The 16,541-nt window shown below is 38.5% G+C and overlaps 1 protein-coding gene across 1 annotated transcript in view; it reads right to left on the bottom strand.

Moving 5' to 3' along the window:
- Positions 1–16,541, bottom strand: part of abca12 (ATP-binding cassette, sub-family A (ABC1), member 12) — a 73,940-nt gene that overhangs the window by 40,582 nt on the left and 16,817 nt on the right. The window contains exons 20-38 of the mRNA XM_063888325.1: positions 15,616–15,927; positions 14,560–14,871; positions 13,503–13,814; positions 12,162–12,274; positions 11,828–11,895; positions 11,375–11,523; positions 11,058–11,188; positions 10,645–10,787; positions 8,714–8,881; positions 8,286–8,503; positions 6,453–7,379; positions 6,159–6,265; positions 4,874–4,980; positions 4,147–4,346; positions 3,510–3,586; positions 2,543–2,673; positions 1,639–1,809; positions 913–1,077; positions 474–669 (exon numbers count right to left, since the gene is read on the bottom strand). Coding sequence (XP_063744395.1) covers positions 474–669; positions 913–1,077; positions 1,639–1,809; positions 2,543–2,673; positions 3,510–3,586; positions 4,147–4,346; positions 4,874–4,980; positions 6,159–6,265; positions 6,453–7,379; positions 8,286–8,503; positions 8,714–8,881; positions 10,645–10,787; positions 11,058–11,188; positions 11,375–11,523; positions 11,828–11,895; positions 12,162–12,274; positions 13,503–13,814; positions 14,560–14,871; positions 15,616–15,927 — 4,007 coding nt within the window. The remainder of the gene's footprint in view (positions 1–473; positions 670–912; positions 1,078–1,638; positions 1,810–2,542; positions 2,674–3,509; positions 3,587–4,146; positions 4,347–4,873; positions 4,981–6,158; positions 6,266–6,452; positions 7,380–8,285; positions 8,504–8,713; positions 8,882–10,644; positions 10,788–11,057; positions 11,189–11,374; positions 11,524–11,827; positions 11,896–12,161; positions 12,275–13,502; positions 13,815–14,559; positions 14,872–15,615; positions 15,928–16,541) is intronic.

Genomic DNA, 16,541 nt, shown 5'->3' with positions numbered 1-16,541 from the left:
ATTGATATCAGATCACATTTATCCCTAAGACTAGTGTAAAATCTTTAAAAATGGTAAGGTCCAACAATACTGGAAGATAGTATTAATGAATGAAGTTGTGGACTTAATGCAGTTTGCTGATGATGAGAAAAATACAATGCAATCAGCCTTATCCTCCTATTTGTGTTCCTTTATTACACTGGGAAGTTAGCAAACAAAAACTGAAGTGTCTATTCAAATTCTACTTAGGAAAACAAAATCTACTCTGTTACTCCCAACATTGTGATTGAATCAGAGACGAAATAGCCACACTTTCTTGTAAGGCATACATAATGTTTTTTTAATAATATAAAAATATATATAACAGAATACTAATTACAAATGCTTTTGACAGCAAAGGAATCCTGTAAAAAAACACTGAAAACCAAGAACAAATACACAGACAATGCAATTCGGTTTGCAAAAGCCCCAAATCCCTTCCTCATTGTACGTACAGGCATCCTGTGGGATCTTGAACCTCTCAATCATCTCCCCCCTCCTGCCCTGGTCGGGGTAGGAGGAGTTTGATTCCATGATGGCGGAGAGTTTAGACGCTCCGAACAGTGCCAGGATACCTTTACTGCACAACGCTCGAGAAAGGGTGACAAATGTAGCTTTGCTGGAGATGCTTGACCTCTGTCCTCTTACCATCTGGGGGAAGAGAGTGAAAATTTGAATACTTTATGATCATCATATACGAAAAATGTATTATCTGTCATGCAAATAGAAATACATAACTGAAGGCCTCTTGGGAAAAAAAACGTCATAGCCTTTTGCCTGTACCAGTTTGCAGTATTGTAACAGAATTTGTTTTTGCAAATGAACTCCTCATTTATGGCATACCTTTAGTGATCACACACACACATAGCTGCAGGTAAAGCACTGTACACATACTTGGTCAAATTCATTGTTGGCCCCCAGGTTGAGGTTTTGGATGGAGAGCATGAAGGATTGAAGCTGACCGACGGCAGGAAGAAACGTGTTCATCATGTTGGTTATAACCTCAGCCATCTGGAGCATCACTCCAAACAGGCCTTGCAATTCTTCAGACAACACCATCTGAAAGACAAGGACCAACACTAAGACATCTTGCTGCTATCTTATCATTTCCCAACTGTTACTGCTCTTTTTTTCTGTCTTAACTAGTCCCTAAATCCACACAGGACAATTTATTTTCAATGTTTTTTTACAATCTCGAGTGAAAAAAATGTGTAAAACCCCACATGAAATAAAGATGACCTTCTTATACTCAAACAGTACAAGAAGTAAACTCTTGAAATAAACTAAAGTTAAATACAAAAAACTGTATGCTTTTTACACGTTTCTAGGTAACAATATTTTTTGAAAGTAGAAACGTTAAGCAGAAAATAAATTTGAGAGGGAGGCAGAGCTTTGTTTGGTGAATTTTCTTTTACAATTCAATCATTTCTTTCTTACACTTATGTCAAACAAACACACTGTTTCATTTCACATGTTTTACTACAGCCCATCAACAATGCTTTCTTTGGCCATCACAAAATATCATTACGGGTTTTTTTAAATAACGAAGAAAATCACTTATAGGAGTTGTACCACCTTATTCTTTCTTTGACAAAAGACTCAATCAGAATTCAGCCTTACTCGGTAGATGAGTTTCTCCATGTTGAGATGGCGAGCCATCAGCATTGAGAAGCTGTACCACTGATCAACAGACAAGGAGCAGAAGGTCTTCAATATTTCGAAATCTGTCTCTTTCATTTTCAAAGCTGCTGTGGAGCTGCAATGACGCAGGTTGACCAACCAGGACAGGATCTGTTTAAAGAAATGAACAGTTAATACAGGCAACAGGACCACAAGGTGCTTTGGTTTTTCCCCCATTTATTAAAATCAACATGTCGTACAGTACGGGACAAGTCGGTCTTGCTGCTCACTAAATGATTGGCAAGAAGTGTTTGCAATCCAGCATACATACAGAGAAAATGATGAAGATTTTGAATAGTAAAGCATAGAAGTGTCATATGAATTCAATAGATTTTTAAGTAAGCAATCGTGTAAATCCGTTTGTACCAATTCAAAGGATATTAATGAGTCACATTGGTCTGCTATGAACAAAGCGCACACAGGGTGTAATTTACCTTAGGAAGTGTGTAAACAGTAATTAGCTACCACCAGTTTTTATAAATGATTCCCTGCTTTTTTTGTTTCAGCAGTGTCTGAGTTAATCTCGATACTTTAAGCAAATAGCCTTTTATTTTACCAAGATATGTCAGCTTAGGAGAAATAGACCATAGACAGTGGCCTTAGGCTTGCAATACAGTTTATCTTGTTAGCCTGATGGGTCTGGTATTAAATAATATGGCTGTGCAAAATGCAACTTTTGTGCCATTAGCTGAAGGTTACTGGATTACCCTCTACTGATAACAAAGGTTACATTTTTTAACCACTGTAATTCACACCATGTAAAACCAGCCTTAGGCAAAGCATATAGACAAAGGCCTGATAAAAATAGGATACAATTGTTTAAGTCCACACAAAAAAGGCTCACCTCTAAATTGTTGTTTGGTAATATCGTTTCCATCAACAGGTGCAGACCAGCTGGATCGAAATCCATGTGTTTCTGAACATCAATGAGGAAGGCTGTTTTATTCCTCAGCATCTCACCGACTGTCACCACTCCTGGGAAATAGAGTGAAACAAAGGCAGGTTGAAAGTGTATTTCCTTTTACTATGACAATGTCTCAGTCCTTTGCTTGTGTTGTTTTAGACCCAGGTAATGGTTTCTCTTACAAACAAACAAAAACAGAAATACTTTTGCTTTCAGTGGCATTTTTCATTTAATTCTTAAAGTTGATAAAAAAAAAAGTGGAATGGCTACGTTAGGTATTCCTTTTTTTTTATCATTACAAATTGACAATACTGGCTGCTGTTTTAAAAGAGGACCCCATCAGAAGCTGAAAGGTTCAGCACTTAATGAGATTAACTGTTAACTTAGCTATCCAATCCTAATAAAGGAGACACTGGTTTAATGTTTACTAGAAAAATGAACATGGAAACAGTGGAGAAATTTGCCTCCGCAGTAAGTCACTATTGTTAGATAATCCAGTGACAATAAAGGAAGAGGCATCAGACACAAGTGAGTGACAGGTGAACTGATATGAGCAGTCTGTTGCTATGGAAACAAGGTTTGCAATTTTCTATTTTTTCTAAAGATAGGATGTCAGGCATCACCCTTTTTAATACAAAGTGACCACAGCCTTAAATTAGACTTTTGGACCATTCAAAACAAATCTTTTGGATCAGGCCAAACTATGTCATCTGTCCTTGTCATTATTCATATTTACTCAGCCAATTAATTATACAAAAAACAACAGAACCGGCAGTGAGAAGTATAATCTGTGTGGTGGAACAAGCAGCATGTGGGGTTATTTCTGGTAGGTATAGCAGTGGTGAAGGAATGTATAATAACATATTGTGGAATACTGCAAGTGCTGTGACATAGGGAAAAGTCTTACCTGGCGCAGTGATGTTAATGTTTAAAGAGGTCAGGTTGCTGGGGTTAAAGCCCAATCCTTGACTCAACAGAGAGGACCTGTAAACACACATGCAGACACAAACACATACATGCAGGTTTACCTATTGGGCCCAAATGACAGCAAGAGTACTCTCTGATTTAATTTCTCTCAAATCCTGGGAGAAGACATGATTTAATATAAAGAGATTAAAGAATCTTACTTTTGCTCAATTCCTAATGTGGATGGGATCATGGTTATTTTATTTAAATGCCATAGATAGCCGATAAATAAGCCAATATATATATATATATATATATAACAACTTAATATTAATGTTGACATGCCCACAGATAAGACACATTTATAATATAACGGTAATATTTCCCCCAAACTACTGAATCTCCTAAATATCTGTTTAACCAAATCACACATCTAAGCTATTTCATGTGATCTTTTTATATTAACTGATGTAATATTCCTTAACTTCAATTCACTGAGCCTCCCCTGAAACAGTTGCAAGCCCTCTTTGGAAAGCTGGACTTCCATTTTGAAAACCTCTGATCTAGAGGTTTGCAAGAGCAGCTTTCTCTGTAATCACTGCGGTGAAATACTTTTAAGAATGAAGACAATTTTGTACCAGTCGGAATCGATTTTGTAGGTCTTAGGTTCTCCGATGACAGTCTGGAAGATGGCATCGTTCAGATAGGATGTGTTCATCATCAGACTCTCAACCAACATCTGCAGGCTCGGTAGAATAGTGTCACACAGCTGACCAGGCTCCATGGAGAGGGACCACATCAGCAGACGCACGGACTCTGTTTGCTCCACGGCACACACCTATAATCAGTCAAGTAAGAAAAAAGTTAGTATTTGGTTGGACATACTTTGGTGCTGTATCTTTGGAACTTTTCACTATATGGTTCAATTTATATAACCTTTAAAATTGTGTAAACTCTCACTGTGATTCAAGGAACGAAAATGAAACTTTTCAAAACTTTTGATCAAACTTTGTTTGTTTGTTTCTAGAAAGTTTAACTCGTGGTAATTCTGTCTTTGAGGCATTTCCTTAAGAAGCAAGGAAAACATAAAAAAGTTGATATTGTCAAAGCCCACTGTGAAATAAACACCTCTTAGCATGAGCAACCAAATAACACTGTGGGGACACATTGTATATGAGTGGGTTTAAACACTGACAACGTGTGTCAAGTAAGTTCTGCATCTCAATTATAAGTACTTCTACTTATAATAGTGCTTCTTCAATCACTTAATGGATCTTTACAGGAGTTCTTTAACATTCTGAAGTACTATTTTCCCTTTTTTAATTAACGTTGAATGTGTAAAAGTGGCCGGGTTAATGCAGAGACCTTGGATCCCAGGTGGCTGAGTTGCTCGGTGAATTGTGGGTCCGTCAGGTTGATCTGGAAGAGCTCAATGGCTGTTTGGATGGTCTCTTGCATGAGCATTAGGTTCTCTGTGAAGGGAGGCAGAGATTAAAGGAGAGGGGGAAACATGAGGGTAAGAAGAAAGATATTAGAGTTGGACAGGAAAATGGGACAGGAAAGGGAAAGGAGGGCAATAGGGTGACAGAATAACATGACATCCCACTGGTATTCATTACAACTCGCACCATTACGGGGCAGCGTCTTCAGCCAGCGAGCAGGAAATGATGTGCTTTAAGTGAAGCTCTGTGCTGGACTGATGAGGCCAGGATGGCCAGCAGTACGTGACGCTGTCGTGAATTAAAACACATCCGGCAAACCTGAAGAAAGGCACTACCTCGGGCAGCAAGATGTGATGACAGAATTCCTAATTAGGCCAAAATTAGACAATAGTGATGTTTAATCTCAGGGTGCTCAACACCTAGAGGCCCCTGCAATTACAACGGTTCACTCTGGATGTGTGTGTGAAGAATTGGAGCGGGGTTGCGAAGAAGTGAAGAGGCTGCATCTGCTTACAAAGTAATTCTATGCAGTGAAAATATTATCACACCAGCACAGATGCCAATTAAAAGGAGGTCATAGATGTCCACTTGTGTGAGTGCGAGGGGAGACGTTTAGCGAGGGCGGACAGGATAAGTGATTGAATTCTACTTTGCTAATGAGATTTAAAAAGGTGCTGAGTGGCTTTCAGCTGGAGAACGGCCATATGGCCTTGGGCTCTTTGGGAGCTCAAGCTAAGCTGATGTGAAGCCTTATTCCTCATATCTCTGGAATGAATTATGGCGTAGTATAATCATGTATACAATAACAACAGTATTAACAAATCGTTTTATGGTCTTCCCATGGTGTCGTAATAGCTGTGAAGGTCAGAGAAAAGTGGTGGCACTCTTCCATGCTGCGTTACTTTTTTTAATGGCCCAAGCTGCTTTTAACGTACATACTGACACAGCAGGTATGTAAACACAAGCTGCAGCTTCAGCGTGAGCTCTACATTACACCATTAATTAAGCATGAGTGGGAGGGAATTCACTGAGGAGTCGGTAGCTAAAGTTAATTTAGAGAAACTAAAAAGATAAAGCCTTATCCATTTGGGGATTCTCAATTTAAGTAATGAGTGGCCATTACTCATTATAAAACTGCATCTGGTCAAACAATCCTCTAGCTGTCCAGAATGAGTCAGAGAGGCAGTAGATCTGAACAGATGAGTTACCTTGAGATTCACCGGCAAGCACTCTGGTGATATTTTTAAGCACTGAGGAGAATGGTAAGCCATCAGGAAGCATTGCAGCAGCATTTGACAGAAGATTCATTGATGACCTGGGGAAGATTAAATACACAAAACAAGGTCCAACAGTTGCAAATAAGTGTTTTTCTTTTGCTGGAACAAACTTATATGTAAAGTGAATGAGTTTTCTACAACTAAAAAGGGCAAAAAGGTTTTTTTTTTCTCAATTTTTTTCATCATCCATTAAGCCATATTAGAGAAGGTGCAAAAAGGACTTACATCTGAAACGTGCCCGGCAGAGTGACAAAGGAGAGCAGGCCAAGGGCAGCATCAATGGTATCTTCCCGAGAGGCATTCAAGCCCCACGGCATGTTACTTGTAACTCCCTTCACCACAACGTTCATATCAGGATTGGCAAAGAACACATGGACTGTCTCCATGATTTCATTTGTAGACACAGGAACAGAGATGGCTTTGAACATAGTAGGGTAGTCGATGTAGAACAGGTCTACGAAGTCATCCATGGGATCCCTTGCCAGCATCGATGGGGCCTCGCGTCTGTGTCGGACCCTCGTTGTATGGTTACCACCACTCATTCCATGCGAAAACATACCTGGTCTTTGATCCTTGGGGGACAGAAGACCACTGGTGCTTACCAACTGCCTGAGCATTGCTATTATGTTCCCAGCTAGGTCTTCAAACAGCTCCATGTTATCTGACATGTCCATACCCATCTGGGTCAGGAGAGACAAGAGAGGCCTGATGATTTCGTAGATTTTAGGCAGAACCTGAGTCAGCAGATCAAGTCCAGATGATTGAGTGGAGGCCAACCATGCAACCATGTCAGACACCTTCTGCACAATCATGCTTGATTCGTTGGATACCAGAAACTGCTCCAAGGCTTGGTAAACCATAGGCTCATTCCCAAATATCTGCATGTCAATCATCCATTCAACTGCTACCTTTATCATGTTAGTTAGAGATGCTTCATCGAGTCCAGAGAAGTCGTTGTCCAACGTTATGTTTGCAGAGGAGAGGAAGATCATTGCTGCTTCCCTGAAGAGGTCTTCGGATGAGCTGCTGTTTTGAATAAGATGGTAGTTGCCCAGGATGTGGCTCAGTGCTTCCTCTAATGCATCAGTGTAAGGCTGGATGAATGGGGCCGCGTCTTCCAGCTCGTCTGAGAGCATTTTGAAAGAATTCAAACTGTAGAGGGGAACATTTAAATGAAAGTCATTTATAAAATGTCAATATGAATTAGTAAAACCTTTATGATTGCAGGACCTCAATCTCTTCCATGGAAAATGGACTCAGGACTAGTTCTACTTATTTTATGAAATGCAAATCTTGTTTTGTTTCATTTCCTGAACACAATTTTTCCATAGAAATCTAATTCTCAGCTTTGACAAGAAATAATATTTATTTTTAATGTATATAGTGTTTATCTCATGTAGGTAGACCTGGTGGATTCCCTGTGATATGCATAATATATGACCCTTATCACTGTGCACGGCTCATCATTTCAGCTGGCATATAAAGGAAAATCAATTTTAAGAGGATGTCTCCGCTAGCTGAATCATGGTAAAGCCATTATCCTGGCCTTCCTCTTTTCAGATAGAATTGCCTGAAATGAATCAAGTTGATCAAATGTGATCCCTCCTAATTCCTTGTGTAATTTGAAATGACTCAAATCGGCCTGACTAGTGCATTGTAGCTACTGTTGTAACAACAAAAAGAGAGGAGAGTTTTAGAGATTCTATATTGTCTGTATTTGTCTGCTTGGAGATACACTATTCAGCGGATTTTGTTATGTAGCTCCATTATATTTTGATATGATCACATCACATCCTGTTGCTTTACTGTTGATCCTCGGTTTGATCCACTAATGCCTCTGTTAGAAAAACAACTGGGAACAAAAATATGCAATGATGGATTGTTCATCATTGTAGGTTTTAAGAGCAAAATTCCAAATTTGACCTGATATGTTAATCACTAATAATAACATGGATCGTGATCAGATTCAAATGTAAAGGATACATTGGTAAATGGATTTTCTTGTTAAGTTTCGTGTTAGCAATGTTGCGATGTCATTGTGGTTGTGATTGTGTTTACCTGTTTAGCAGCTGAATATCTTGGAGCTGCTTGTACCAGTGAAGCTCTGCCTCAGGCCTCAGAGGCTTGCCTGAAAACCCAGAGAGCTGGCTGATGATGACCATGATGAGCTGCTGTGTCACAATTGAGCTGTTGATGTTGGCATGGTAGAGCGACTGTACACTTTCGACAATCCTGGCCGCTGTGGCGCTGATAGTCATTGGTCCCACACCCATGTGCTGTACAGAAAACATACAGCAGAAATGTTGTTGCAGCTTTTCTGTGTGTCAACACTGCCACCAAGTGGTAAACCCAGTAATTGTAATTCAATATCTTTGGCCACACATTTAAATATTTTAGTCTGAGAAACACATTTTGATTCGAATAGCCTTCAACTTATGAGTTTTTAGTATATACTGTTTGATTTGCCATTCAGCTACAGTACTCACACTCATGTTCATGGGGGCGTAGACAGTCTGGGCCTCAGCATAGGCCTCAAGAACAGGCTGCAGGTTGATGTTACACCACATAGACATGGTGGAGGGGCTTAGCCCTGCCGCCTCTCTTATGGGCTCCCATACTTTGAGAACTTCACTGCACTTCAACGTCCCATTAGCCTAGAGGGAAAATGTCAACACGTTATTGTATTTCATTTGTGTTGTTCCCAGAAAACTAGTTCAGTTTGAAAGGCAGATAGAACAAAGAGCCAGCAGACAAAAGGTACAGGCACAATGGACACCTCTGTATCTCTATGTTCATGCAGCTTACACAGTAGCAAAGAAAAGGGCAGAAATGTCACACAAGTATCATAGCTGGTAACAAATGTACATACCAAGTACACCCACCCACGCATATATGTACTGTATGTGCATACACAATGTATCTGAACAAACATTGGATCAGCTATTGAGTTTCTGCCATGTCAGACCTCTCTGATGGATTGTTAGCAGTAGAACTATAACTACACAAGACAATAAAAATAAATACATCTTAAATAGTGCTCTGCTACTCTGTACATATCCCTTATTATGCTGATAAATAAGAAAAAACGTGTAGGCCTCCTGAAAGCCTACTGAATTTTCTCATCTAACTATCGGTAAGATAATGAATAAGTTTATTTTCTAAACTGTGGTGGCCTACATATGGATTTCATGTGATCCAATGCAAGACCTCAACTACAAGGGTTCTTTAACATATAACTTGTTACAGTAAATAGTATAAAAATTAGTAAAGAACATGAAATGAAATGATAACATCATCTTTTTTATTTTATTCTTGTTTTTCTGTCTGTGACGGTGAAGGATAATGCATTCCTACAGTATAGCCATATACAGTATATACATAATGGTTTATAGACAAGAGTTTTGGTTGGTCCTTCCAACATTCACATTAATACTGATATATTGTTGAGCAGCTCAAATAGGCATATAGCTCGCCAATGTATGGCTCAGGCTCAAGTTTGGGGAAGCATGTGTTTGAAACACTGACTAACACCCGAGTTGTTTTTGCTTTTCTGTTTTTTTTCTTCTTTTTGTACATCAGAAGGACTTATTTCAGTGTCATACAAGCTTACCACTGACTTCCTGTCACTAAATGAGGCACATTCTTAACCTTTGGATGAATCATAACATATCTAAGTAACAAATGCCAGCCTGTGCCTGCCCTCAATATGTAAGCTGAATATATCTTGGCAGTCAGATAAATGCCTTAACTAAGACCCTGAAAACAGTTGCCAGTTTGTCCACAGGTTTATTGGATTAAAGGATGGTGAAACGACGACGCTGCGTATGGCATAAGATGCAAGCTGATGTTAGCTGATGATGACAGACAGCAGGAAAAAATGAATCCTTATACAAATGTGCTCTCTTTGCTTACTGAACATCATTCTTCTTGCCAACTTTCTAAGTTGCTTAGAGGATGCCTCTGCCCTCTAGTGACAGGTGTATGAATCTATCTAGAGAAAACACTTAACAAAACCTGGTAACAGAACACAGCCATCATCCAGTTGTCAGCTGCATCAATACGCTGTGTGCTAACAGGGCAAGACAACCCACATGCTATTTATATCCTGGCATGTTGTCTTTCAAAACACTTTAGAAAAAGTAAAGAAACAAAAATGGCGAAGAGGAAAAGACAAATACATAGGAATCCGAACCCCAAGCGTGCTCTCTACATCAGTTAAGTGTGTGGAAACTATTAGTGCATAAGGTGTAACATCAAGATGATAGACAAGCATAGTAAAAAGCAATAATGGATGAAGATTTATGCAATGTTACAGTCATTTATCTCTCACGACACTTTCTCACGCACACATTTTCACAAAAGATGCCAGCAAATGAATGTGAAGTCAGTAACATCTTCCAAGAGGAAGTGGTCTAACCTGCTCAGCTAGCTCCAGCGTGTGTTCAATGGCAGGCTGCATTCTTTGGGAGATCTCAGACAAGTTAAAATGAGTGGAGTTCACAGATTGTGCAATTTCTGTCATCAGGGTCACCACAGGCATCTGAAGGCTTTGTATCATCACTGGAAGAAAGAAAAGACAAACAGGTTTTACCAACAAGGATGGCTTACCAAAACAGCTTAGTATAGACAAAGAAAACATGTCCTATTTATAAAATGTACAGGAAGTACTTTTCAACAGGTATTTCATGTACAGTATGTTTAAGGTGTGATATTGTGTTTATTCTTACTTCCTGCTGTGTTACAGTAATGAATCTGGATCGATAAACGTATATACATGTCTTCCCTACACAAATGTAAGACAACAGCCTTGCTGTTCAGTAGTTTGCTCACCGTTCTGTGCTTGCACAGTGTTCACCAAGCTTCTTATGACTTTCTCAAACTGTGGGATAACAGATGGGGTGCCGTCCCACAGCTCTGTTTCGTTGAGGGTTGACAGAAGGGACTCTAGTACCTTTTCAAATCTGTGAAAACACACAGGTTTAGGGCAATCACAGATGCAACTAAACTGTGTTTTTATATTATTAAATAATTGTGTTATTATCTCAAAAAGACATAAGCAATTATGTTAAATATTAACCTGCTGTCTGACTAACATCCCGTTATTACTTGTTTGTTTATTTCCCATTACAAGTGTCAATCAAACTTACTTGTCCCATGTTTCTTGGTCTGCTTTTCCAGTCATCACCTCTTCTAGGACTGGTGCAAGATGAGCAAAGCCCTCCAGAGATGGAGCAGTTGTATTTAACCCTGGGCCTCCCATGATAAGAGGCCAAAGCGTGCTCAAGAGTTTCCCAATCTGAACACAGAAAAAAGGGGGTCAATAGAGGGGGGAAACAGGTCGCATTTTTCACCCACTGTTTCATTCAATGCAAAACTTTAAGTACAAAAGTTTTGTTTCATGTGCTTTTTGATCCTTTAAATGTTGTGACAACATAGAGGCAACATAACTGATAAATGATCTATCTTTTTGTTCCTGTAGTTTTGAACTAGGTGTTGGCCAATGTTTTCAGTAGATGGCATTGAGATGCCAATCAGCATTTGTTTCATTATCGACAAAACAAACTGCTCATACAATCATGTGACAGTGATTTAAGTCTTACCTGGCTGAAAATGATGGGCAAATTTTCGACTGATGGACTCTCAAAACTAGCCCAGAGACTCATGTTGCCTGAAATGACAAGAAATATTTTTTACATTGTGGACCTACATTTAAATATCGAATATACAAACTTAACCTTCTGTTTAAAGTTTGGAGTAAAGCGTCATATTTTTAGAACAGACATCAAATAAATTGTGCAACTTTAATCCAAAGCTCCTAGGCTGTCTGGCATCAAAACTTAAATAATTAAGTGCACAATGCGACCTCCACTCCATCAGAGTTCATCAGGAGTCAAAATTCTGTCCTCCTACAGTGACACGCAGAAGCTGACTTGCCTTGGCTAGACTCCAAGATGGAGTGAGTGACATTAATGAGGACAGAGATGTAGGCCTGGGCAGTGCTGTTTGCTGGCAGGAGGCTCTGCACTGTTTTCATCTCATCCAGAATCCTGAAGAAACAAAGGGTATCAATATTTCAAAACTGAACATTTTTCACCAAAAGGTCAACATGTCTCATAAAGTGTAATCAAAGGATTTCAGGACGGCATGCACTCCATCTTTCTGGTTGTTTTCAATTATGCATCTGGACCAGTAGGTGTTAGTTGTTTTTATAATAATTATCCACTAAGGGACTTCTTTCTGACAAGCAAGATGAATCCAATACATTTTGATTAATCAGGCCTAGTTGGTAAGACAGTAAAACTAAAACAAAAGCACCTTGAATACCAAGCATCATAACTGTACCCCTTTAACACAGATTAAAAAAAATAAAATGCTGTCTAAATGTCTTGTTAAACCAAGTGTATTTCATAATTTAAAAAATGCATAATTGAACCTTCAATAATCAGATTGTTTGGCTACTTGAGGGCGGCAGAGAATAAAACCAAACATTGACATATTACTACTTTGATGTTGCAAGCTTGTTAGCAAACACATTATTGTTAACACATTTGCCATACTAAATAAGTATATCTGTTCAGCGGATGAATGAAAGTCCAAAAATCACAATCATTTTAGCTCTGCTCTGTTTTTGGTCTCCAAAAACTCCTTGTTGAAATATTTAGTTTTTAGCTGCTAAATGTTACACTATGTTTAAGAGCTAGTTGTTAACTTTGTCTGTCAGCCATTTTATACTGGACAGCAAGTATTTTAGAGTAGGTTCTTACATTATTTTAACTGAAAACAGCTACAGCAGCTGCGCTTAACATTAAGTTATGGGTGTTAAATTCACATCCATGTGCTCAAAGATGCTTAAACAGGCCTAAATGCCTAAATACTCCATAGGGAAACTGCAGTAAGGTGATAAATATATGCGATTTATTAACTACTGACAACATATTTCACATCAGGTTGGCATTTGATCTATCTCAATATAAATATATTGATGTAGCTGCTTTAGGCACAACATTCCTCATTGATTAAATCCAGGTATAACTCTCAATTATAGTGGCATGACGAGAAGTTAACAAACTGGGACTGCAGCACGGGCTGTTTGATGAGTGATGTTAGCGTATATAGATACTTTTGTTCAGATAGTATTGTGATTTTTTTGTTTCCCTGACACAACAGTGTTGGTTGATGGATACTAACTGTCAAACCTTTTTCAACTCCATTGAATAACATTGTTAAAAAATCATTAGTCTTTTTAAGTACTTAGAAAACAGAAGCATCACTCACAACTGATTCAAGCTGTTTGGTCCATTGGCTGTGGAGATGCTATCAAAGTATGTGGTTGCTAATTTGACTACAGCAAGCACATATTCAGCAAACGGCTGTGGTATTATCATTTCGATGAGGTTCTCAGCTTTCTTGAGCAGTAGGACAGAGCTGTTACGTGATGAGGCAAAACTCATGTCTGGTTCGAGAATCAGCTTTAGTGAGTCCTGCACAATTTCCAGGATGTTTCTGTTAATGAGGAATGAGATGTAGGCCTGGGCTGTGCTGTTTGGTGGCAGGAGGCTCTGCACTGTTTTTAACTCATCCAGAATCCTGAAGAAACAAAGGGTATCAAAATCTCAAAACTGAACATTTCACATTGATAACACTGTTTCAAAGGATTTCAGGACTGAATGCACTCCATCTCTCTGTTTGTTTCAATTATGCATCTGGACCAGCAGGTGTTAGTTCTTTTTATAATAATTATGCACTAAGGGACTTTTTCTGACAAAAACATGAATCCAATTCATTTTTATCAACCAACCCTACAGTAGTTGGTAAGACAGTACAACTAAAAGCACTTTGAATACCAAGCAGCAAAACTGTATCTCGTTAACACGTTTTTAAAAAAAAATGCTGTCTAAATGTCTTGTTAAACCAAGTGTATTTTATACTAAAACATGCATAATTAAAGCTCCAATAATCAGATTGTAACTTGGGGGCAGCAGAAAAAAAACACAACATTGACATATTGCTACTTTGATGTTGGAAGCTTGTTAGCAAATATATGGTTACTTACAAATTTAACTGCAGAATTAATTACATCAAAGTAAAACTCAATTATACTTGCTTGACGAGAAGTTAACAAACTGGGACTGCAGAACGGGGTGTGCGGTGAGTGATGGTAGCGTATATAAATACTTTTGTTCAATATTGTGAATTTGTTTTGTTTCCCTGACACAACAATGTTTGTTGATGGGTGCTAACTGTCAAACCTTTTTCAACTCCATTGCAAACCATTATTAAAAAGGTCTCCATTAGTCTTATTAAGTACTTGGAAAACAGAAGCATCACTCACAACTGATTCAAGCTGTTTGGTCCATTGGCTGTTGAGATGCTCTCAAAATATGTGGTTGCTAATTTGACTACAGCAAGCACATATTCAGTAAACGGCTGTGGTATTATCATTTCGATGAGGTTCTCAGCTTTCTTGAGGATGAGGATGGAGCTGTTACGTGATGAGGCGAAACTCATGTCTGGTTCGAGAATCAGCTTCAGTGAGTCCTGCACAATTTCCAGGATGTTTCTGTTAATGAGGAATGAGATGTAGGCCTGGGCTGTGCTGTTTGGTGGCAGGAGGCTCTGCACTGTTTTTAACTCATCCATAATCCTGAAGAAACAAAGGGTATCAAAATCTCAAAACTGAACATTTCACATTGATAACACTGTTTCAAAGGATTTCAGGACTGAATGCACTCCATCTCTCTGTTTGTTTCAATTATGCATCTGGACCAGTAGGTGTTAGTTCTTTTTATAATAATTATGCACTAAGGGACTTTTTCTGACAAAAACATGAATCCAATTCATTTTTATCAACCAACCCTACAGTAGTTGGTAAGACAGTACAACTAAAAGCACTTTGAATACCAAGCAGCAAAACTGTATCTCGTTAACACGTTTTTTAAAAAAAATGCTGTCTAAATGTCTTGTTAAACCAAGTGTATTTTATACTAAAACATGCATAATTAAAGCTCCAATAATCAGATTGTAACTTGGGGGCAGCAGAAAAAAAACCACAACATTGACATATTTCTACTTTGATGTTGGAAGCTTGTTAGCAAATATATGGTTACTTACAAATTTAACTGCAGAATTAATTACATCAAAGTAAAACTCAATTATACTTGCTTGACGAGAAGTTAACAAACTGGGACTGCAGAACGGGGTGTGCGGTGAGTGATGGTAGCGTATATAAATACTTTTGTTCAATATTGTGAATTTGTTTTGTTTCCCTGACACAACAATGTTTGTTGATGGGTGCTAACTGTCAAACCTTTTTCAACTCCATTGCAAACCATTATTAAAAGGTCTTCATTAGTCTTTTTAAGTATTTGGAAAACAAAGCATCACTCACAACTGATTCAAGCTGTTTGGTCCATTGGCTGTGGAGATGCTCTCAAAATATGTGGTTGCTAATTTGACTACAGCAAGCACATATTCAGCGAACGGCTGCGGTATTATCATTTCGATGAGGTTCTCAGCTTTCTTGAGGATGAGGATGGAGCTGTTACGTGATGAGGCGAAACTCATGTCTTGTTCGAGAATCAGCTTCAGTGAGTCCTGCACAATTTCCAGGAGGTTTCTGTTAATGAGGAATGAGATGTAGGCCTGGGCTGTGCTGTTTGGTGGCAGGAGGCTCTGCACTGTTTTTATCTCATCCAGAATCCTGAAGAAACAAAGGGTATCAAAATTTCAAAACTGAACATTTCTCACCAAAGTTACCATGTCTAACAAAATGTTATCAAAGGAATTCAGGGCGGCATGCACTCGATCTTTTTTGTTTGATTCAATTATACATCTGGACCGGTAGGTGTTAGTTAATAATTATGCACTAAGGCACTTTTTTCTGACAAGCAAGATGAGTACAATACATTGTTATCAACCAAGCCTAGTAGGTAAGACAGTACAACTAAAAGCACCTTGAATACCAAGCACCACAACTGTACCCCTTTAACACATATTTAAAAAATGCTGTCTAAATGTCTTGTTAAACCAAGTATATTTTATACTAAAAAATGCATAATTGAATCTTCAATAATCAGAATGTTTGGCGACTTGGGGGCAGCTGAGAATAAAACACATTTCATATATTAGTACTTTGAGGTTGATATCTTGTTAGCAAATACATGGTTACTTATACATTTGACTGACTAGTATTTAGCCAAATTAGTATATCTGTTGATGAATACAAGTCCAATATTCACAATCCTATTAGCTAAATATTGTGCTATGTTTAAAAGCTTTGTCTGTCTACTTTTTGATTCTGGACAGCAAGTAATG

Source organism: Eleginops maclovinus, chromosome 7 (genome assembly GCF_036324505.1).
Source record: "Eleginops maclovinus isolate JMC-PN-2008 ecotype Puerto Natales chromosome 7, JC_Emac_rtc_rv5, whole genome shotgun sequence".
NCBI classification, from domain to species: Eukaryota; Metazoa; Chordata; class Actinopteri; order Perciformes; family Eleginopidae; genus Eleginops; species Eleginops maclovinus.
This window is presented reverse-complemented; position numbering and strand designations above follow the sequence as displayed.